General features: G+C 44.4%; 1 protein-coding gene across 1 annotated transcript in view; it reads right to left on the bottom strand.

The window, feature by feature from the left end:
* Positions 1 to 23,435, bottom strand: part of LOC147457460 (Tetratricopeptide repeat (TPR)-like superfamily protein) — a 170,472-nt gene that overhangs the window by 31,376 nt on the left and 115,661 nt on the right. Inside the window, exon 11 of the mRNA XM_086512342.1 lies at positions 13,412 to 13,542. Within this exon, the coding sequence (XP_086368468.1) occupies positions 13,412 to 13,542 (131 nt within the window). The remainder of the gene's footprint in view (positions 1 to 13,411; positions 13,543 to 23,435) is intronic.

Genomic DNA, 23,435 nt, shown 5'->3' with positions numbered 1-23,435 from the left:
AAAGATTCCGGTAGAGAGTATGGCCCGCCTCGGCCTACTCAGGCGGAGCAACGAGATGAAGCGTCGTCAATTGATCGGCGATGCGACAAAGATGATGCTCAGTTTTGCGAAGGACCCATAATTGGCAAAATATATGAGCGAGACTTCTTTTCAGGAACTGAACGAGTAGTGGTAGAAAACCACAACACCACCCCCGAAACCCGCTCTCAAGAAACCTTCTGCTCACAAGCAATATTCAAAGAAGGAATTAGAAGAGGAGGTTGATGCACGGATTGCTCAGCTTTTTGATGCGCAGAACAAAGCTAAAAAGCACGGTAAAAAGCAAAAGAAAGGCATTAACTTCCCGGGTTATTCGGGTCGTCAGTCGACATTTGATAAGGCAAAGAAACAGAAGAAGCGTGTTCGATTTGAAGGAGTACCCAGTTCTTCTTCTTCTTCTTCTTCTTCTTCTGACAGTTCTTCTAGCTCTTTGGATTGTAGCGAAGAAGACAGAAAAGGCAAAAAGTGAAGCAAGAAACATCACTTCAGAAAGGGCAAGAAAAAGGCAAAGAAGCCTAAATCTTGCAAGTGAGTGACAGTTCTACAGAGGACTCGTCTACAAATAGTTCAGACTCTGATGACGGCAAATTTTATGCGAACAAGAAGAATTTGTATAAAGCCAACGAGTATGACTTTCTGGAAGATAAAAGCAAGAAAGTCCAAGAGTTTAAGGAAGGTGGACACTCGATCAAATTTGACACTTTTTCACGATACAAAGATGCTTCGAAGGCTTTGTCTTTTATACAGCAGTTTGACATCGCTTTCGCGGGAGGATGCTACTCAGAGCACTCCAAGATTCGGAGAGCTGCCTCTTACTTTAAGGGGAATACTCGAACTTGGTGGTCCACGCTTCTTTTAAACAAGACTGCGCCAATTAAATGGCTGAAATTTAAGAAGCTTTTTATTTCTTCTTGGTTGACGCAAGAGTATGAACGCGATATACGAGCTGCTTGGAACCATGTTCGGATGACCAAGAGAGATACAGTGGATGCTTATTGCGAGAGATTCTGGAGCTCTTTTCTACTTGCCTCTTCATTCAAGAAGATCTCGTTCACAGAACAGATCGAGCGGTTTACCTGGGTCTACCTACAGAGATTCGACATCACTGCTTCGAACAGAAGTCCGCTTCTATTCACGAGTTGATGAGTCATGCAAAGCGGGGTTTTGCCATTCACTCTAGCAGTGTGACCTACCCCACCGATGAGGTCATGACACAACGAGCCAAACAGACTTCAACCAATGAAAGTAGAAAGGAAAAGAACAACCCAGAAAAGAAGGATGCGAGACCCAAGCTTACTCCTCAAGAGAGAGCTCGCTTCATCTGGGAGGGGAAGTGCTTTGGATGCGGGGAGCATGGACAAAGGACGACAGCAAGCCTGAGAGTTAGAGAGAAGCTGAGGAACGTGGAAGAAAAGACAAGATGAAAACATGACTGGTTCCACATTGTGTGGGTACCGATCCCAACACCATGGACGAGAGTACAGAACTTTGTTGAGCTTGGGGCAAAGTGAAAGACCAAGAGGCCTTCATCTTCTTTGATTGAATTGGCGGCACGGCTCGAGATCACTCCCGATCGGATGGGATCACTTGAGGAGGCACTTCTAGCGGCACCTGGCAGGGACATAGCCATTACACCTGTCATTGGCAAACTTCGGTTGCATTGTCAGGGGTATTTGGGGCATGAGGACTTTTTCATAATGCCTTTGGAAGGTTGTGATGATCTCTTAGAGATTCCCTGGTACCACAAGAACAACGCCGTAGTCGATTATCGAGCGAGGAAAGAACATTGACTACAGAGAAGGGCACAACCATTGTACTTGATAATAAATTGAAGGGCGAGTCTGTCCCTATCGTATCAGCTTAGGCTATTTCTAAATTAAAGAAATCCCGTCTGTTTGTTTACTCGATCTTTATGAAAGAATTGAGCGATAAGGATAGGACAACTATGTCTAAACTTGATAAACAACGCCAAGATTTTCTCCACTCTCACGCCGATTGCTTCTCAAAGGGCCTACCAGGCGAGTTACCACATGCTCGTCCTGAAGATCATACCATTGATCTGATACCTGGAAGCACACCACCGAACCGGCAACCTTACCATGTGAGCCGAGCACAGAATGAAGAGATTATGAACTAAGTGTAAGACTTCTTGGAAAAGAGTCTTGTCCAGCCTAGTACTTCACCGTACTGCTCTCCAGTGTTGTTGGTTTTGAAGAAACATGGATCTTGGAGAATGTGCATTGATTATAGAACTCTCAACAAAATCACCATCAAGAACAGATTTCCGATTCCTAGGATCCATGATTACTCGACAAATTACAGGGATCCTCGCGCTTTAGCAGGATTGATTTGAAGAGTGGATATCATCAGATTAGAATCCCGTCGAGAGACGTCTAAAAGACAGCTTTTTGGACGACTTTTGGGTTATTTGAGTTTTTGGAGATGCCTTTTGGCTTAACCAATGCTCCTGCGATATTTAACCGGATGATGGACAGGAGTTCATGCTATTTGTTGGCACTTTCTTTGAATATATCATTGTTTTCTCCAAGAATGAGGCAGAACACAAAGATCATCTGCTTTAGGCCTTTCAGGCATTACCAGATCACAAGTTAGTGATTAATGCAAAGAAAAGTGAATTTTTCCTACCAGAGATACACTTTTTAGGACACATTGTCTCAGCAACAGGAGTGCAAATGGATCCGGCCAAGATAGAGACTATACGTGATTGGCCCGATTTGAAGAATGTCCATGAAGTTAGAAGCTTCTTGGAACAATGTTCATACTATAGGCGGTTCATTCGAAAGTTTGGAGAGGTTGCTTCCCCTTTGCATATCTTGACACAGAAAGGAGTCCCTTTCTCTTGGGGACCCATAGAGGTAACTGCCTTTCAGACATTGAAAGAGAAATTGACTACGGGACCAGTTTTGACTTTATCGGACTTGCAGAAGTCATTTGAAGTATATTGTGATGCTTGTGGTCGTAGTCTGGGTGCGGTCTTAATGCAAGAAGGCCATGTCATTGCTTACGAGAGCCGATTGTTCTCAAGGCCGGAGATGACAACACAAATTTATGAGAAAGAGCTTTTGGCGGTTATCCATGCTCTTACTCAATGGCGGCATTACCTACTCGGAGCCGATTTTAGTGTCTTTACAGACCATCAAAGTTTGCGCTACTTCTTGTCAAAGAAGCAGCTTTCGGAAAAGCAGATGCGGTGGGCAAATATCTTGGCACAGTTTCACTTCTAGATTGTCCATGTGCAGGGGCAGAAGAATGTGGTGGCAGATGCTTTGTCTCGGAAGCCGTCGGTTCAGGCTATTTCCGCGATACATCATAGGAGCTTCGAGGATATGGTCGACCAGTATACCATAGATACGGATTTTGCTGACGTTTTCACACGGATACGGGATGGGGAGACAGTAGCGGGATATTCCATTCGGGATAGCTACTTGATGAGAAAAACCATGTTGTGCGTTACACAACCGTTGAGAAAAAACGTTATGACCGAATACCACTGTCCACCTTTTACGGGTCACCGCGGCATTGCTACCACCATGAAAGAGGTAGAGAGACTTCTTTTGGCCGAGACTCAAGAAAGATGTGGAAGAGTTTGTGCGCAGCTGCTTAGTATGCCAAAAGGTCAAGTTTGACAGCCATAAAGCACAGGGATTGTTACAGTCTTTACCCATACCCACCCTCCCCTGGGAGAGTATTGCAATGGATTTCATTTTTGATATCCCGAGAACACAGAGTGGTCACGATCATATCTGGACTGTTATTGACAGATTTAGGAAACAGGCTCATTTCATTCCAGTGAAGAAACAGTCAAGCCGGATCACTTAGAGAGACTGTTTGTGGCCCAGATCTTCAGATAACATGGCATGCCTCAAACGATTGTCTTTGACAGAGACCCCAAATTTACGACTTTGTTTTGGAAGCCATTTTGAAAGAACATTGGCACGCGGTTGCAGTTCTCATCATCGTTCCACCCGCAGACTGATGGGCAATCTGAGATTGCCAATTCAATGGTTTTAGATTTATTGAAGTCTTACATCTCGGATCAGAAGACTCAATGGAAAAAGTACCTACCTTTGATACACTCTTCGACGGGGAGGGCACCATTTGAGATTGTTGAAGGTGCTCCAAAGGTTCCACCCTTCCTAAGCACGAAAGATAAGATTTTTGAAGCAGATGAATATACGCGAGACTTAGATACGGCTTTTGACAAGGTTCGCGAGACTTTGCAGAAATCTCAAGAATGACAGGAAAAAGCAACAGATAGCAATCGTCGCGACTTGAAATTGAAGGAGAATTATTAGGTGCTCTTACGTTTTGAAAAGCCACGCCTGAGAAAGAAAAACGAAAAAGAGAGGTTTTTTCCAAAGCTTAGTCTGCGATAGTACGGACCTTTCCAAATCACTGAAAAGATAAATGATGTCTCCTTCCAACTGAAACTGCCTCATACTTGGAGGATTCACAATGCATTTCATGTGAGTCTCTTGAAACCTTTTAAAGGTGATGTGCCTGATGATGGGGAGGCTGATAAGCAACCCGAAGTGGAAGAAAACAAGAAGATCCTTGTTCCTGAAATAGATTTTGGCACATAAGGATACGAAGAATAAAGGTAAAGTCCGAAGGCGGTTCTTAGTTAAGTTCAAGAACTATCCTACATTAGATGCGAAGTGGATAGAGCAAGAGGACCTAGCAGATACTCCTCAGATTGTGAAACTTTACCTCGAGGCTTTTGGTTTAGCATAGTCTACTCCAAATGGAACCAAGAATTCAGCTTGGCCGGAGATCTGGTGCAGTGGGATGCAAAAGAGGGGAGTCACTCCGCTCCTTTGTCAACAGATGCCTTGATTTAGATACTACAGTCACTGATGTCTCTTCGAGCTTTAGGGATACTGAAAGCTGATAGTATTCTGCTGTATGACTTTATGAAATGGAATTTCTAATTATCATACCGATTTGTTCTTGACTTCTTTTAAGTGCAGGAACTGATAGACGAAATGACTGCAGCATTTTGGTCTGATTCATCTCGAATAGACATGGTTGCAATAGGGTTAGTCAATCGGACATCAATGAGGTCCCGATTGGATCTAGATCGATTGCTAGCTACATTGCCGATAAATCATGGTCTAAGATCCAAATGAATTTTGAATGTCATGTGATGTCTAGTGATGTCCTCTGATGTTGTCGTGTGATGTGACTGTCGATTGGTACATGTGCTAGATGTGTGTTCCTAGTACGTAGGTACTAACAGTTAGTGTCTGCTAAGACGGTTTATGGCCTCTGTTTGTTTTGCAGGCGTAATCGAGGGCGATTACAATGCTTTAGAGAGGGGGGTATGTCACAAAGTGATGACGTGTTTGCCCGAGAGCATGCGGGAAACCCTAACCCTGACTGCAGCTCAAAACCCAGATTCTGGAAACTCCAACCCTAAAACCTGCAAATCCTAAAATCTGCCAAAACCCTAAAAACAGCAGAAACCCCAACCCTAACCCTAACCCTAAACGGGCAACAGAACAAATTTTTGATAATGACATGGCAGAATTTCCGTAAATTGCGGCGCAATATGCGGGCTGCGACAGTTGCTTTTTCTCTACGCAAATTGAGCTAGAGAGAGAGAGAGAGAGAGAGAGAGAGAGAGAGAGAGAGAGAGAGAGAGAGAGAGAGAGAGAGAGAGAGAGAGAGAGAGAGAGAGAGACTTTTGCTTTATTTTTGGACTAAAGCTCAAGAGAGCTTGTGAGAGAGAAAAAGTTTGCTTTTGATCTGAAGCTTTTGGGCTCTGCTTTTGACATCCCTTGTAATTTAAATAAGTGGTGAGGGCTCACACTCTGCAGAGCATCTGGACGTAGAGTCTGAGAGTGAAACCCGAACTACTCTTTTGTACTTTGAGCTGATTAATACATAAAGAAATACCGAAACGGGCGCCAGTCTTTGGGGCCAATATCTCTAGGCACGGAACTCCGCTGGGCCAGTGCAAATCTATTGTGAGCTGTGAACAGTTTGGAGTGGTTATTTGCTGTTGTTGTGATTGATTCTTGACTTGGAGTGTCCAAGTCTGTTACAACAGACTATTCCCAATTCCGTTCCTGAAATCTCTACGCATAGGTCGAGGCCTCGTTGCTCCTCCTCCATGATGGAGTATCTGCAAAAGCACAAACACGAAACAAGAACGCAAATCGCAAATTCACAATTGATACCTGCTGCTCCGAGTACACGAAAGCAATCTCTGTGTACTAGCACCTCTTGATCACTTGCAGATTCTCCACTGGTAAATCTCCTTGCTGGGATCTCTCTGTATCTGAGGAAATGGGTTGCTATTAAAGGCTCCCGCACCCGGCAGGAATCGACGGTGCGGAGCCGGCGGGAATACAGTAACCACGTAGCGCTAGGAAGAGAGAGAGGTTGCGGATTCTTTTTGCGAGGGAGAGAAAGCGGAATCGCTGCACTATATATTCAGCCAGTCAGCCAACGCAAGTATTTTTTTTATTAAGGCTTGCTTTCATTTAAGAGGGCTGCCTAGTTATTGAGTGGCCCGCCGGTCACTTATATTAAAAAAATGTGAACCTGGACAAAACCTCATAAAATTCAGTGAGCTGAAAATTGATGCTACACAGTCACACTCTAGGCAATCGCAGATGCAATTCTCAGGCACAGATGCAATGGAAACATAGATTACTCGTGGGAGAGCATCTGCTCTTCCAGGAAAACGCTTTTGTAAGGTGCAGCGGAATGAATGTTTAAACTTTGCTCAAGATGAGTGCTCCAAGCTGTGCTCAAGGTTCCTTTTTGTTCTTATGGCAGGGAGAGCCTTCCGTTCTTAATGAGAGAGTGCAATGATCATAAACAAAGTGAATGGACACTGTGCGTGCAAGTGCATAAGACTGAGAGATAGAGAGAGAAGAGAATACGACACCAGAAAGTTGTCAAACCCTCCTCCGAAGGCCCCACACTCTATGGCAAGAGTGGTCTACTTATGATTGCACAAATCTCTACAATGCTTGGACTTGCCGACGATTCGAAGATGATGAGGACAACGACAAGACCGGCTGAAATCTGAAAATGCTAATGGCTGAAATCTGCAAATCTTTATCTGTTGCATTCTGACTCTATGTCGATGACGACAGTGCGACGACGACGCTGAAAACACAGATGCTGAAATCTGCGTTTTCCGGGCTGAAACTACAAACCTTACGGAAACTGACCGTGCGGCGAGGAACTACTGCGGGAAGGTGAGGTCTGCGAGGTTCGGGAACTCTTCTGCGATGTCTGATTGCTGAAAACTGAAAAGGCCGGTTCTAGGGCTGATCCTGTCGCGATGATCTGCAAAAACGCTGAGATTGATCTGCAAACCAAAAACGCTAGGGCTGAAAACTGACCTTGCGGGGAAATCTGCTAACGCTAGGAAATCTATTGTGTTGTTGTGGGAATCTGCTAACGCTAGGGCTGATCTGCTGTCTGTTGTCGTCGAGAATCTGCAAGTGCAAAAACGTTGGCTAATCTGGTGCAAAAACGCTAGGCCTTCTGTTGAGAGAAAACGCCAGAGTTGTCACAGGGGTTGGTCTTGCTGAGAAGTTGCCTGTTGAGCAAGGTGCTCCTACTGTCTCTTCTGCCAAAAAGTGCTAGCTTTGGTTTGCTTATATATGAACTTACTCAATTTGCCCTACCTACTTTCCAACAAAAGTCACCTAAAAATAATAAGTGAAAAATGTCAAAAATAGGTAAAATAGGCTAAACACTGGGAAATTCCCTTGAAGGATTCTCATAAATTCTAATGGGAATGCTTATGATCATGTTGTGTGCAACCAAAGGATATGCATCTAATCTAAGTGTCTGCACATGCACGGTCGACGAACAGACTCACAAAAGTGCCAGATCACTTCCTATTCTAGACTGACTTGATTGAACTGAACCCTGATCATGTTGTAGCTTGTCCACGGACACATAGGGTTGGATGTGTCACGTGACATCCCCTCCTTTTCAAAGTGAGGTATTGATACCGAACTGTATGGCGTCGAGGGAGATCGCCAATAGCATCCGGAATCCTAGAAGGGACTCTTCGCCGGCCCACTCTGATCTGTAGATCGTGCGATACTTGAACTTCATAAAGTTCTGCAACGCTTGCTTCTTTGGGCCGTGCCGAAAGCGACACAAAGTCTCCTGTGGCTTCTTCGATGCTTCAACTTCGTCTAGAGTTCTGCTTCTTTCTCCTTCAAGAATCTCCATGGCTGAAAATTCCTGAAACCATTTCCAACATAAAACCATGAACATACCTATTCCATGTAAAGTGACTGGAAAACATTTGTCTTCCTCAAAGACTGTGCATGCCATATAGATGAACAAAGAGATGTGTCAATGCTTGGTGCTCACACTTTCATGTGCTCTTTCTACAAATGTGTCATGCCAAGGAAAAGACATGGAATGTGACTTCCCTGATTGCATACTTTCCAGCTTTTCATGAAAAATCCGCAAACATTCGTGCTCATTCATGAGTGAAACGTGCTCAACGTACAATATGTCATGCCTAGGGGAAGGGATCACAAAAAGACGCTCACTAAAATACAGAAAACGATCACGAATGAAACACTCGATCACTGTGTGCGTACTAATCATGCGAACACATAATACTTCCTGTGAGGGTTCTTTGGACCGAGACTCGAGAGCGAAGATCGCTTCTTCTTGAGGGGGTTCTTTGGACCTCGACTCGAGAGCATAGATCAATCCAGCGTGATTGATCAAATCTGCAACGAGATTAGCTTCGCTAGAAAAAGCATCCACTAACACATCATCCTTGTGAACAATCACGTCCTCTTCATGTAAATCATCATGCTTGTAAGAAATCACATCTTGATCATGCAAATCATCATGCTCATCATTAACATTCAAATCATTATGCAAATCTTGTGTGTCATGCTTGGGAGAAGAAGAGACTAAGAGAGTCTCCTTTTCCCGAATCTCTTTTATCTTCGCCTGCACATTAGAAATGAGAGAGGAAGCATGAACAACGTTCTTGCCATCCAATTCTGATTTCTCTTTCTACGTACTTGCAATCAAATTCTTTGGCCTCCAGGAGTAATTGCTCGCGTTCACGCTCCATGGCTGCTATTCTTGCTTCGTGCCACGTTGTCATCATGTCCATCATCGTCTTGCACCAAGCCTCCATAGGATCTGGTGCAATCCTTGGCATAGATAGGTAAGGGGGAGGGTCGGAAAAACCTCCCAGTGGGGAAAACTCTTCTTCGCCACTCTCATGCTCATCGCCTCCAAGCGAAGTATCCATTCCACTTCAAGTGATGACCATTCTGAAGTCGTGGGTTCTTGTGTCTTGGGTTCTTGTGTCTTGGGTTCTTAAGTTCACAAGGAACTTGGGTTCTTGGGGGTCTAAAGTTCTTGAGGGTCTTGCGGGTCTTGAGGGTCTTCTTTTGCTTGCAATTTGTGTTTGAGAAGGATCTTCTCTTCACCCAAATTTTGCTCTTTTCTACGGACGCACCCCTTGGCGGCCTTGCGCTCACACCAAGGTTGCTTTTTCCCACCTCACGTCGATTGGCCGGCCGCTAAGTGCACAGTCCGCTCTTAATGAGTGAAAAGAGGCACAAGGGGAGGCTGGACAAGCCTTTCTTTCTTGGGATTCCTGTCACTCTTCAAAAACACGATTAGGAATCGACACGCCCAAGTAAACTTGGGTTCGTGCGACCGCAACAAGCAAAAAAAATTCTGTGGTTCTTGTGGTTCTTTCCTTGAGTGATACAGAACACTGCCAAAGCTTTGATACCAATGTAAGGTGCAGCGGAATGAATGTTTTAAACTTTGCTCAAGATGAGTGCTCCGAACAGTGCTCAAGGTTCCTTTTTGTTCTTATGGAAGGGAGAGCCTTCCGTTCTTAATGAGAGAGTGCAATGATCACAAACAAAGTGAATGGACATTGTGCGTGCAAGTGTATAAGACTGAGAGATAGAGAGAGAAGAGAATACGACACCAGAAAGTTGTCAAGCCCTCCTCCGAAGGCCCCACTCTCTATGGCGAGAGTGGTCTACTTATGATTGCACAAATCTCTACAATGCTTGGACTTGCCGACGATTCGACGACGATGAGGACGACGACGAGACAGGCTGAAATTTGAAAATGCTAATGGCTGGAATCTGCAAATCTTTATCTACTGAATTCTAACTCTATGTCGATGACGACGGTGCGACGACGACGCGCAGAAAACTTAGATGCTGAAATCTGCGTTTTCCAAGTTGAAACTGTAGACCTTGCGGAAACTGACCATGTGGCGAGGAGCTGCTGCGGAAAGGTGAGATCTGCGAGGTTCTGGACTTCTTTTGCGATGTCTGACTGCTGAAAACTGAAAACGATGGTTCTAGGGCTGATCATGTCGCGATGATCTGCAAAAATGCTGAGGTTGATCTGCAAACCAAAAATGCTAGGGCTGAAAACTGACCCTGCGGGGAAATCTGCTAACGCTAGGAAATCTGTTGTCTTGCTGTGGGAATCCGCTAACGCTAGGGCTGATCTGCTGTCTACTGTTGCCGGGAATCTGCAAGTGCAAAAACGCTGGCTCATTTGGTGCAAAAACGCTAGGCCTTTTGTTGAGAGAAAACGCCAGAGTTGTGGCGGGGGTTGGTCTTGCTGAAAAGTTGCCTGTTGAGCAAGGTGCTCTTGATGCCTCTTCTGCCAGAAAGTGCTAGCATTGGTTTGCTTATGTATTAACTTACTCAATTTGCCCTATCTACTTTCCAACAAAAGTCACTTAAAAATAATAAGTGAAAAATGTCAAAAATACGTAAAATAGGCTAAATGCACTTGAAAATTCCCCTGAAGGATTTTGATGGATTCTGATGGGAATGCTTATGATCATGCTGTGTGCAACCAGAGGATATGCATCTAATCTAAGTGTCTAGACATGCACGGTCTATGAACAGACTCACAAAAGTACCAAATCAGTTGCTATTCTAGACTGACTTGACTAAACTGAACCCTAATCATGTTGTAGCTTGTCCACGGACACATAGGGTTGGATCTGTAACGTGACAACTTCAAAATATTTCGCTTGTTAGAAAAAGCTTCCATGAACCCATCTTTATTCTTGTGCTTGCGTCTTTACGCGTATCCTTTTCCAATTCGCGTTTCTTGCCATACCGACGGAATATTCCCTTTTCGACCCATCACGTGACACATCAAGAATATCCGTTTTCCGGTCTCTTCTACGGAACTAACGGTACAACCCCTTCTTAATTCTTAATGTCACCCATCATATCACACATCAAAGTTGTCCGTTCCTTGATGGCTTTTAATAATTCCCCTAGATCTACAGTTCCTAACCTTACCTAACAAATTCACACATTTAAATATCCTAATTTCAAATTACTCAGAAAAATGAGAAAATAGTCCATTTAGCAATATCTTGCCACCTCCAAAGTCGACTTCCAACCCCAATTTCCTCTTCTTCCAAGAGTGCTTTAAGTCTTTTCGTAATTGCTTCATCTTCTTTTTAACGCTTTGTCAAACTCTTTCTGCAAGTACAGTTTCCGATTTTCTACACTTAGCTTTTCTTTCAGCTTCCGTTTGCGATTTGTGAATGAAGCTCATCAATCGGGTAATACTTCAAATGTTTCACATATTTCGGGTTTCTGAAGTACTTGATCAATCTTTTTACACACGTGTCAACCTGCATTGATGTTTGTAGTCCAATTTGGCAAAATTCCCCGCCAGAATTTGCCTAGATCTCTATTGGTTTCTTCAATTCTCAATCTGGAACTTAGCTTTTCTTCATCTCCCTATAGACGAAAGGTCAGAGGGGTATCGTCTTTGTCAAATTCTCTGCGAGAACCTGTGTGTGTTGTAGAAAGGATACGAACCTCCGTAGAAGAAGAATCGTTTTGAGCTCTGATACCATTGTTACAAGCTTGGACACTCCATGGGAGAAATCGATAGCAACTCAAGAACGGAAATTGCAAAATCACTCAAGTTGATCTGTGTGTGTGTGTGTGTGTGTGTGTGTGTGTGTGTGTGTGTGAGAGAGAGAGAGAGAGAGAGAGAGAGAGATTCGACACGGCACGGACAGGCTCCCCCCCTTCCAACATTCTCTAGATGCACCCTCTCTCTCTCACACACCGAAGCGCCCATTGCTTTCCAAGCTCAAAAAGTCATACCTGGAGGATTATTTTCAACCCACATAGACTACACAGTTATTACAAGATAGAGCCGACTCTGAGAAGCTCAACCTTGCAATTGAAGGACTTCAACTTGTACCAACCCAACTCAATAATAACAAAATACTCAACTGGGAGTAACGGCAGGACTTTCTCAGGCCACCGATCTCTCTATCGGAGTCTTGTGCAAGAGCATCCCACTTCATCTTCTTCTATCTCTACACACTCTCTTGATAAGTTGAATGTATATCAAGTTGCACACGGTGTTGGAAATGTTGTCGTAAACAGTGTTCATCATTCAATCACCACTTCCAAGTGATTACAGAAACTGCCCTGCAACTACAAACCCTCTTTCTCACAAGTAGCTTCTGAGGCACTGTTACTTAGAATGCTCCGTATGTCAAACCTATGATATACCTAAATGAATCCAGGATAAGGCCAGATTCATCTTTAAAGGAAAAGCACAACGATAGACTCGTGGCCGTCGTCCATAAGTCAATATAACCATGAGATCCAGCATGCAAAGTATTGACTAAATACTACTACATCCCCACTAACGTCGTCAGTGCCCAATAATGGATGTAGAACTAGGTATTAATATATATGCTCCCACACACCCACACCACACACACCACACACAAGCATACATCAATACAAAGATATGCATACTGAGTTTCTGTCATAACTCTAGAGATGCAGGGCAGACTCAGCCATACTGATGCCTGGCACTAAAACAAGCATTGAATAGGAAAAATTAGCACAAAATAAGGTAGTTGATAGGGCATGCCCACCAGAAAAGATAAAGCCCATCGTTCCAAACGATAAAGTTAACAACTTCAATATTGATATTCTCAATCCCCAACCTTCAAGGCGTTACTCTCATGGGTGACATACTGGGCTCTTTAGAGCATGCGAAATGCAAAAGGGTTGTAACGCCACTAGCATCACTCTCACAGTAAAAGGTTTTCCCCCTTGGGACTTTCCCCTCCCCCTGTTTCCCTTTATTCTCCCCCCACCACAAGAAATTGGGAACTGTCCTACATGAAGCCTTATTATTGACAAGTCAAGGGACGTCTAGTTTCACAGAAATAAAAAATATTTTTGCAGATCAAAGCTATCGACCTCACTAGAACTCAAAATACACGATAGTGCTAATCAATTCTTTGAAGAGAAAAAGTGCAGCACGTTGTTCAGAACCGAAATAAAAGGGTGCTTGCCTGAACCAAGAACGTTGCAGCCATTGTTATTAATTCTTCCCCCCACATATTCTCCTGGGGATCTAGATCTTTGGAAAGCTTCAAGCTCTCTACATACAATTTTGCAACTTCTATCGCTTGAGCTACCAGATCTGAGTTTTAAAACAACAAAAGAAATTGCAATCAAAACCCTGCCCTTAGCAAACCTGCACAAAAACGAGCAATAGCTAACGAGAAAAATTCAATTATGAGACGACATCGAAAATCAAAATGTGCTGGTAATCTGCTTGAGCTGTGTCTCCAGATCTTCAAACCAGGTCACTAAGTCTCGCATATACTTACGCAAACTGAAGCAAAAACTATAGTCACTAGGGGCACATTTGGCAGTCAGAAACATATCTAGGCATGGGACCAGCAATCATAAAAACAGGACTACTCCAATAGAGATGAGCCTCAGACTGGTATACAACCATCAAAGAACACTGTCTAGGAACTCAATAATAAAGTGTTGTTACTTATAAGAGAAATATAGAAAGATCTCCCAATGCAGTGTTTATTTCGTCAACCTTTGGAACAAAGGATCTCATTTCGGTAAAATTAAGTCTCTTGATGAGACTATCACGTACTTTGTGCAAGAAGTTCAGCTTCTTACAGTTCATAGCCCTTCTCACCATGCATAGAGCTCTGTGAAAACATAATGTGCATTGAGCAAGGTGCATTGCAAACCATGAGAATAGAGGCTAATTGTTACGTCCCAAGACATCAGGATGGGCGCTTGCAGTTATGTCCAGCCAGTGTGAACATGGCCCTTTAGTTATGAAGTCCTATTAATAGGACTTGAGCCTCATTTGTGAGACATCTTGTGTGATCACCACACTTGGACTCTAGGCCCATGGCAGCTCTGCCCGCACATCTGTATTGGAGTGGGTTCGGTGGTATGGGACACCGGCCCTTGTCGCAGAGACTAGCCTGCTTGGCTGCAAGCTCCCAAGCTTGGGCCTAATGTCCGCTCACTACGTATCTAGGAGTGAGTTTGGCTTGTGCCATGTCATGTGTGCAGGACTGATCCGGCGAGGGACTAACATTGGTATCAGAGCCTCCTTCCTACTCGTATGCACGACATGGCAACGTGCACAAAACCACTAGAGCTCATGGGAATGTGATGGTCCAGCCTAACAAGCTCTCTCAACTCTCGTATGGGGTGGTATGGAACCCTACTAGCGAGAGAGGAGGGCAAGGGGGGCACAAACTAGCTGGTGGTGGGAATTTGGTGGAATTTTCAACAAATTCTCCTGTGCGGAATGTTGATTGCAAGAGGCAGTCACATGGATGCTTGGTGTGTCTTTCTAGTGTCTCCAAAAACTATGTACGCTTGAGGGTGTCCTTGGGAGCTGCCACTCTGAGGACATGGCGGCACCCTCCGTAAGCATTTCATGGTGAGAGTGCTATGTTCATTCTTGGGAATATGTTTTGCAGTATTGGGAGAGGGACCAATTTGCTTTAGCTTTATGTTTGGCAAGTATAGGTCACAATTTGTCCACGGTAGCACTCGGGCAGCCAAGGCACACAGCAGGTGATACCGACCTTGAGGTAACCTGAGGGCGGTGTTGTGCACGTAGCAAGCCACGCAGGTAACCTGTCTGTAGGTGGCACCAGGGTAGTTTTCGTACGACGTACGGAACGTCTCATTACGTACTGCGAGTCACGTACCGTCCCGTAAGTTTTGTACGTTTTTTTTAAAAAAAAAAAAAAAAAAAGCAAAATTCACAATTGTGAATGCATTACATTGAGCAGCCCAACTCTCTCTCTCTCATGCTCTAGCCTCTTCCTATTTAAGCAATGCCTCTCCATCTTGTTCTCCAACACTTCCAAGCTCTCAATGCTCTCAATGCTCATTGCTCTCAATGCTCTCACTGCTCAATGCTCCCATGTTCTAGCTCTCAAGTGACAAGCTCTAGAGACTAGAGTCTTGCCTCTCCATCTTCTCTCCATTGGGTCTCTCCCTCTCAAGCTCCCATTGAAGATCTCATAACGTCAAGTTTCTTTAAGTGTAAAGTTTAAACCCAAGGGCCTGAGCCTTAGACGTAAGAATTCTTTGTTTTTTTATTTTGAACGTACGTAACGTCATCGTACATCTTAATATTTTTTAGTTCGTTTAGTACCACACATCATCATACGTGTACAAAACGTACGGGACCGTACGAGACCACTATGGTAGGTGCGTAGGTAGCCAGAATTGGTGCAGTCTGTTGAGCACGCAGCCAAGAACACAGGCGATAATATCGATTGGTGCACATGCGGCCAGGACAGGCGCGACTTGAGGGGCGGTGGCATGAGGCAACGATGTAGAGCCAGCAGGCATTGGCAGCACGCAAGCGGCATTGGAGCAGGGCGACGTCGAGGGTGGTGGCTTGCAAGACAGCAACCCATGGGGAGTCAATATCTTTTGAGGCGACGCCCGTAAGGGTTCATTTTTTATAACGCTAAGGGATTTAATCCTTTTACACTTATGCAGCCATACCTCTTAACCAACTAACTGCTCAACGGTTAATAAATGGTGTAAACATGGCCCTTTTCTATTAAGCGGTTCACACACCTATAAAAGGCCAACAAGCTCCCATTTTTCGCCACTTGCAAGTACCGAGTACTCTCCTAAACCGCCCCATTCCTCTCTTGAGGTGACGGTCTTATTCGACAACGGCTCTACTTCCGGTTGTTCTCGCTAAAAAGGACGGAGGAATGCGCTTCTGCATGCATTACAAAGGTCTCAATAAGGTCACCATCAAGAATAAGAATCCATTACCTCGCAATGGATGACCATATGGATCGACTCTCTAGTGCTCGTTATTTCACGAGGATCGATCTACGTTCCGGGTACCATCAGATACGGATACATCCGCGTGATGTGCCGAACGGTTAGCACTTGGGTGCAATCTAGCAACGAGTCCAACAAGGAGTACGCAGCCCATAGAGCTATGGTGATCCGGACGCCTCCGTGCTGGCTACGGAGAGAAAGGTAGCGGAGAAGTATCCCATTCATAATGGATTGCTTTTCAAGCAAGGCAAAGTGTGCGTGCCCGTTGATAAGGATATCTGCAAGCAAATTTTGGTTGCGTGCCATGATGCACCTTGGCCGGTGTTTTTATTGGCCGCACATGAAAGCTTTTGTTGAAAAGTATGTGTGGGTGTCACGTGACACATCCAACCCTATGTGTCCGTGGACAAGCTACAACATGATCAGGGTTCAATCAGTCTAGTCAAGTCTAAATTAGAAGTGATCTGGCACTTTTGTGAGTCTATTCGTAGACCCTGTATGCCCAGTCACTTGGTGTAGATGCATATCCTCTGGTTGCACACAGCATGATCGTCAGTATTCCCATCAAAATCCATAAGAATCAGTTAGGGGAAATTTCCAGTGCATTTAGCCTATCTTCCCTATTTTTGACATTTTTCACTTATTATTTTTAAGTGACTTCCCAACAAAAGTAGGTAGGGCAATTTTGCTAAGTTAATACATAAGCAGACCCAAGTTAGCACTTTCTGGCAAAAGAGGCAGCAAGAGCTTCCCGCTCAATAGGCATTCTTCTCAGCAAGAACCCTCAAGCGCCAAGCTTCCCATTGCCTAGCGTTTTTGGACATCCTCAGCACTTCCCCATCCCTGGCGTTTGAAGATTTGCATCACCACCACAGACAGTCAGCCCCAGCGTTTTGGTCTTCACCAACACCACCCTTTGCCTAACGTTTTCCAGTTCCCCATGATCGCCAGCAAATCCTCAAGGACCAACGTTTTACTAACGCTACAATCAGCCATCAGCGTTTTTGGTTTTCAGCACATTTGCAGCAGTTGGTTCAGCGAACCCAAGTTGAGGTCGTACGAACCCAAGATCGCTTGGGCATGTCGATTCCTAATCGTGCTTTTGAAGAGTGAAAGGAATCCCAGGAAAGAAGGGCTTGTCCAGCCTCCCCTTGTGTCTCTTTTCACTCATTGAGAGCGGACCGTGCACTTAGTTGCCGGCCAATCGACGTGAGGTGGGAAAAAGCAACCTTGGTGTGAGCGCAAGGCCGCCAAGGGGTGCGCCCGCGGAAAAGAGTAGAACTCAGGTGAAGAGAAGATTCTTGTCAAACACAGATTGCAAGCGAAAGAAAACCTAAAGACCCTCAAGAACCCAAGTTCCTCGTGAACTTAAGAACCCAAGACCACAACAACCCACAAGAACCCACGACTTCAGAATGAGCATCACTCGAAGCGGAATGGATACTTCGCTTAAAGGTGATGAGCATGAGAGAGGCGAAGAAGAATTTTCCCCACCAGGAGGTTTTTTCGACCCTCCCCTTTTCCCATCTACGACAACGATTGCACCAACTCCAATAGAAGAGTTGGAGCTGTTGTTTATGGAACAGAATTTACAACGCGAAACAAGAAATGGCGCAAGAACAGCAGCCATAGAGCGTACACACCAAGAAAGAATGGCAGCCATAGCGCGTGAGAGCGAGCAAGTACGCTTGGAAGCCAAAGAACGACAAGCCAAACTGGATCGTGAATGCAAAGAAAGAAAAGCAGAAATGGAACGCAGACACGCAGAAGACGACACAGAAAGACAAGCAACGAACAACGCAAGACAAGCAGAATTTGATCGCGAGATCAAAGCAAGGAGGGAAGAGTTCTTGCGACTCTTTTCTCAAGCTCAAGCACAGATGCAAGAGATTCGGGAAAAGGAGACTCTCTCAGTCTCTGCTTCTCCAAAGTATGACACATAGGATTTGCATGATTGTGTGACGCATGATGTTCCGAATGACAATGATAAGCATGATAATTTGGATGCCAATGATTTACATAATGATTTGAATGACAAAGACAAGCATGATGAGTTGCATGAAGATGATGTGATTGTTCACAAGGATGATATGTTAGTTGATGCTTTTTCTAGCGAAGCTAACCTCGTTGCACATTCGATCAATCACGAAGAACCGATCTTGGCACTCGAGCCTAGGTCCAAAGAACCCCCACAGGACAATTCGATCATTCACGAAGGATCGATCTTGGCTCTCGAGCCTAGGTCCAAAGAACCCTCACAGGAAGTATTATGTGTTCGCATGATTGATACACACGCATTGTTCAAATGTTTCATTCGTGATTGTTTCCTGTTTTTTAGTCAACATCGTTATGTGATCCCTTTTCCTAGGCATAACATATTGTATGTTGAGCACGTTTCTCTCATCGATGAGCACGCATGTATGCGGATTTTTCATGAAAAGATGAAAAGTATGTATGTCACAAGTCACATTCCATGTCACTTCCTTGGCATGACAGTTTCCGAACGAGCACATGAAAATATGAGCACCAAGCATGGCCATTTCCGTTGTCAATTGCCAAAGTTGATTGCTCTAGATCATAAGAAAAAGATTCGATCTCATTGTTTGTATATGTTAGGTCAACGGTTTGTCACTCCGTCTCGATGTTCATCTACATTGCATGCACAGTCTTTGAGGAACACAAGATTTTCTCCACTCACTTTACATATAAAGGGGATGTTCATGTTTTTGTGTTGGAGGTGGTTTCAGGAATTTTCCGACATGGAGATTCTTGCAATACAAAGAAGCATGACTCTCGACGAAGTTGAAGCATCGAAGGAGCCACAAAAGACTTTGTGTCGCTTTCGACGCGGCCCAAAGAAGCAAGCTTGCAGACCTTTATGAAGTTCAAGTACCGCACGACCCACACATCAGAGTGGGCGGGCGAAGAGTCCCTTCTAGGATTCCGGATGCTATTGGCGATCTCCCTCGACGCCATACAGTTTGGTACCAGTACCTCACTTTGAAAAGGAGGGGATATCACGTGACACATCCAACCCTATGAATCCATGGACAAGCTACAACACGACAAGGGTTCAGTCAGTCCAGTCAGTCTAGATTAGAAGTGATCTGGCAGTTTTGTGAGTCTATTCGTAGACCGTGCATGCCCAGTCACTTGGTGTAGATATATATCCACTCGTTGCACACAGCATGATCATCAGTATTTACATCAAAATCTTTCAGGGAAAAATTCCAGTGCATTTAGCCTATTTTTGACATTTTTGTTGGAATTAGGGTTGCAAAGAAACACACAGTCTGGAGAAGACGAAGGAAGCTCAAGGCGGACAATGGAGAGAGTATTACTTCGTGTGCAGTGGAAAGATAGATAGCCCTAGAGTGATGGGCGTATATACAATGCACGGGGAAAAAAACCTCCTAAAGAGGAAAAAATGCCCCGGCGGTCCTAGTATGTTCACACACATCACTACCACATGTATATGGTAACAAATCCCCCCTCGAGTGATGTGGTGAACGAGAGCTGGCACATGAGTAAAGAGAAGTGCCATGCCCTGAGGACAGGATCAGACCACAAAGGGGAGTAAGCCCAAAGCTTTGCGGAAAGCTTCAAGCTTCTCATGAGACAATGCCTTTGTGAAAAGATCTGCAAGGTTGTCCTGTGTTGGCACATAAGCCAAGCTGATCTCTCTTGCTGAGAGTCTCTCCCTGACATAGTGGTAATGCACCTCAATGTGCTTTGTGCGAGCATGAAAAACTGGGTTCCTCGCAACTGCCAATGCGCTCTGACTGTCAGTGTAGATAGTGTTGGCAGTGTCCTGTCCAACAACCAAATCAGCCATAAGGCGTCTGAGCCATACACACTCAACCGTAGCTGTGAAGACTGCCCTGTACTCAGCCTCACAACTCGAAGTGGCCACAGTAGGTTGCTTCTTGCTCAACCATGATATACATGAACTGCCAAGCATGAAACAAAAACCACTTGTGGACACTCGTGTGTCAAAACAACCAGCCCAATCTGAGTCCGAAAAAGCATGTAAGTGTGGAGGCAATGATCCCCCCTTGGGATAAAACAAGCCAAGATGTAAAGTGCCACTAAGGTAGCGGAAAATCCTCTTGACAACCTGCCAATGCTTAGACCCTAGGCTATGCATAAATCTGCTGACCTGTGAGACTCCAAACTGAATATCCGGCCTCGTGTTGCATACATAAATGAGGCAGCCAACAGCAGTTTGGTAAAGAGTGACATCAGCAGGATCACCAGCATCATGTAGACTCAACTTCAAACCTGTTTCCATAGGAGTGGCAATAGGTTTGCAATCCTCAAGTCCAAACTTACATAGCAATGTCTCTATGTAACTTTTCTGACACAAGGCAATACCACCATCACACTGCTTAAACTGTATACCCAAGTAATGATGCAACACTCCCAAATCTTTCATCTTGAGAGTAGCATTCAAATCAACCTTAAATTCAGCAATACGTCTCTCATTTGGTCCAGTGATCAGCAAATCATCTACATAAAGAATGACAATGAGAAGTACATCACCCTCACGCTTTGCATACAATGTGCGTTCTGTTGGACTGTTACGAAAGCCTTCTTTGACCAAATGAGTGTCAGCTTTCTCATACCAAGCACGAGGAGATTGCTTCAACCCATACAAAGCCTTGTTACATTTGCACACTTTGTCCTCTTGTCCTTTTATGACAAAACCGCGAGGCTGCGTTACATAAACTTCCTCAAATATGTCACCATTCAAGAAAGGAGTAACACTGTCTGATTGATGTACATCCCAACCAAAATGAGCTGCCAACGCACATAGAAAACGCACAGTAGTCATACGATAAGTGGGAGCAAAAGTCTCTTCATAATCTATGCCTTTTTGCTGTGCATAACCTTTTGCAACAAGTCGAGCCTTATGGCGATCGATCTCACCATCCGGCTTGCGTTTCAACTTGTAAACCCACTTAGTATCAATGGCCTTTTTGCCAGGAGGCAAATCACATAAAGTCCATGTGTCATTTTCTATAAGTGCATCATATTCTGATTGCATGGCAGCCATCCAATTTTCTGAATTCTGTGCTTCATCAAAAGTCAGAGGCTCCTCAACATCATGTAAGCTAGACACAGCCATAGCATAACAATCTGATACATAAGATGCATGGCGAGAGCCTGAACGAGTACGACTAGACAAAGGTGCATCCAATTTACTGTCACGCAAAGCGTGCACCAACCATTTTGGCATACCTCTAGCCTGCTCATTTTGAGCCCTTTCCTCATCAAGTACATCATGTACATCTGCATCAGTAATAGGCTGATCTAAAACATTTTCAGAAACCCCCATAAGCTGTACATTTGCCTCATTAGAACTTACATTCATATTTCCACCACTGAAAAGAGGCAGCAGAGTGTAATAAATGTCCTGTGAGCTTACATTACTGTCTCTAGTACATGACAGCAAGGGCTGAACAGAATCTTCCACAAACACTACATCCCGTGAAACCAGAATACGTTTTGTTTGCGGATGATACAACCTTTAACATTTGCTTTAAGCACTATAACCAACAAAAATACATTTGACAGCCTTATCATCCAATTTTCTGCGCTGCACTTGTGGCACCAAAGCATATGCCAAACAGCCAAAAACACGCATGTGCTCAATAGAAGGCTTTCTATCGTGCCATGCTTCATATGGAGTAATAGACTGCAAAGCTTTCGTAGGACAGTTGTTAAGTACATAAGTGGCACACATGATGGCCTCAAGCCAAAAAGAATGTGGTAAAGCTTGACTTTTGACCATACATCGTGCCATTTTCGTCACTGACCTGTTTTTCCTCTCAGCAACACCATTTTGCTGAGGTGTATAAGGCACTGTACATTGGTGTTTTATCCCACGACTAGCAAGAAATGCATTAAATTCATGAGACATATACTCCCCCCCTCGATCGGAACGGGGGGTGCCCACAGTACATTTCGAGACATTTTCAGCCATAGCCAGAAATTCTTTGAAGCACATAAAGACTTCGGACTTCGCTTTAAGAGGAAATACCCATGCATGCCTGGAGTAATCATCAATGAAAGTCACGAAGTACAGGTAATTGCCCAAGGATGGAGTTTGCATGGGTCCACAAACGTCACTATGCACAAGCTACAACCTGCATGTGGCCCGAACTGAACCATCCTTTGGAAATTTAGAACGCTGCATCTTACCCAAAATACAGCCTTCACAAACATGTTTGACAGGTGCTTCAAGAGGTGGCAAAGAAGCAACCATATCAGATTTCTGCAAACGCAGCAAACTGGCAAAATTCAGATGACCAAAACGTGCATGCCAAAGTTTTGCATCTGAAATAGCCCTTGAATCTGCAACAGCATTTGCAAAATTTTGTCCACACTTGTCATACAAAGTGAGCTTATACAGCCCACGGCACAAAAGGCCAGATGCAACAATTTCATCACCAAAACTGACATCATCAACTGTACATCTGTCATCCACAAATTTGACTACAAGTCCAAGTCTAGCAAGTGCGGATACAGACAAGAGATTCTTCTTGATTCCAGGTACATAAAGTGCATCAACAAGTGTGAAGGAACTGCCATTAGCAGCAGTGAGCACAATCTTTCCAACTCCCTGAACTGGATAAGAGGCGTTGTTGGCACAAGTGACTGAATTCCCATGAGGGACAGACTCGAGAGAGGTTTGTAGCACCACTGTCGAAATACCACACATGTGAATCTGCAGCAACTGACAAGCATGCATCATGGACAGCAGGATTGTAAGTGCACTCTGCGCTAAAAGCCCATTCTGCATCAACATCAGCAACACAGTCTCCTTTCACAGAAGATTCAACAACATTCGTAGTGGAACCAGCATTTGCAGTGGAACCACCCTCTTTCTTCTTAGCCTCTTTGGCCTTCAACTTAGGACACGATTTGATCAAGTGATCATTGGCTTTACAATAATGGCAACGCATCTTCTTTTTGCCCTTATCACCAGAATTGCCAGACAAAGTACTGCCAGCAGAAGCATTGGGAACATAGTTTTTGCCACTCGCAGCAGAACCATAAGAAGTGGCTGCATTACTGTTACCACCCTTTCTTTAAGAAGCAATAAAAGCCTGCTCAACTGCACGTTGCCTAGTCCTGTTTTTTCTGGAAAGTGACTCTTGCAACAGCAATGTGCATAATGCATCAAACTTGACAACTTCAGGATTTCCTTGGGTCATCAGTCTCCAA

The sequence above is a fragment of the Adiantum capillus-veneris genome, chromosome 5, assembly GCF_014529385.1.
Source record: "Adiantum capillus-veneris isolate H3 chromosome 5, ASM1452938v2, whole genome shotgun sequence".
Taxonomy (NCBI): Eukaryota; Viridiplantae; Streptophyta; class Polypodiopsida; order Polypodiales; family Pteridaceae; genus Adiantum; species Adiantum capillus-veneris.
This window is presented reverse-complemented; position numbering and strand designations above follow the sequence as displayed.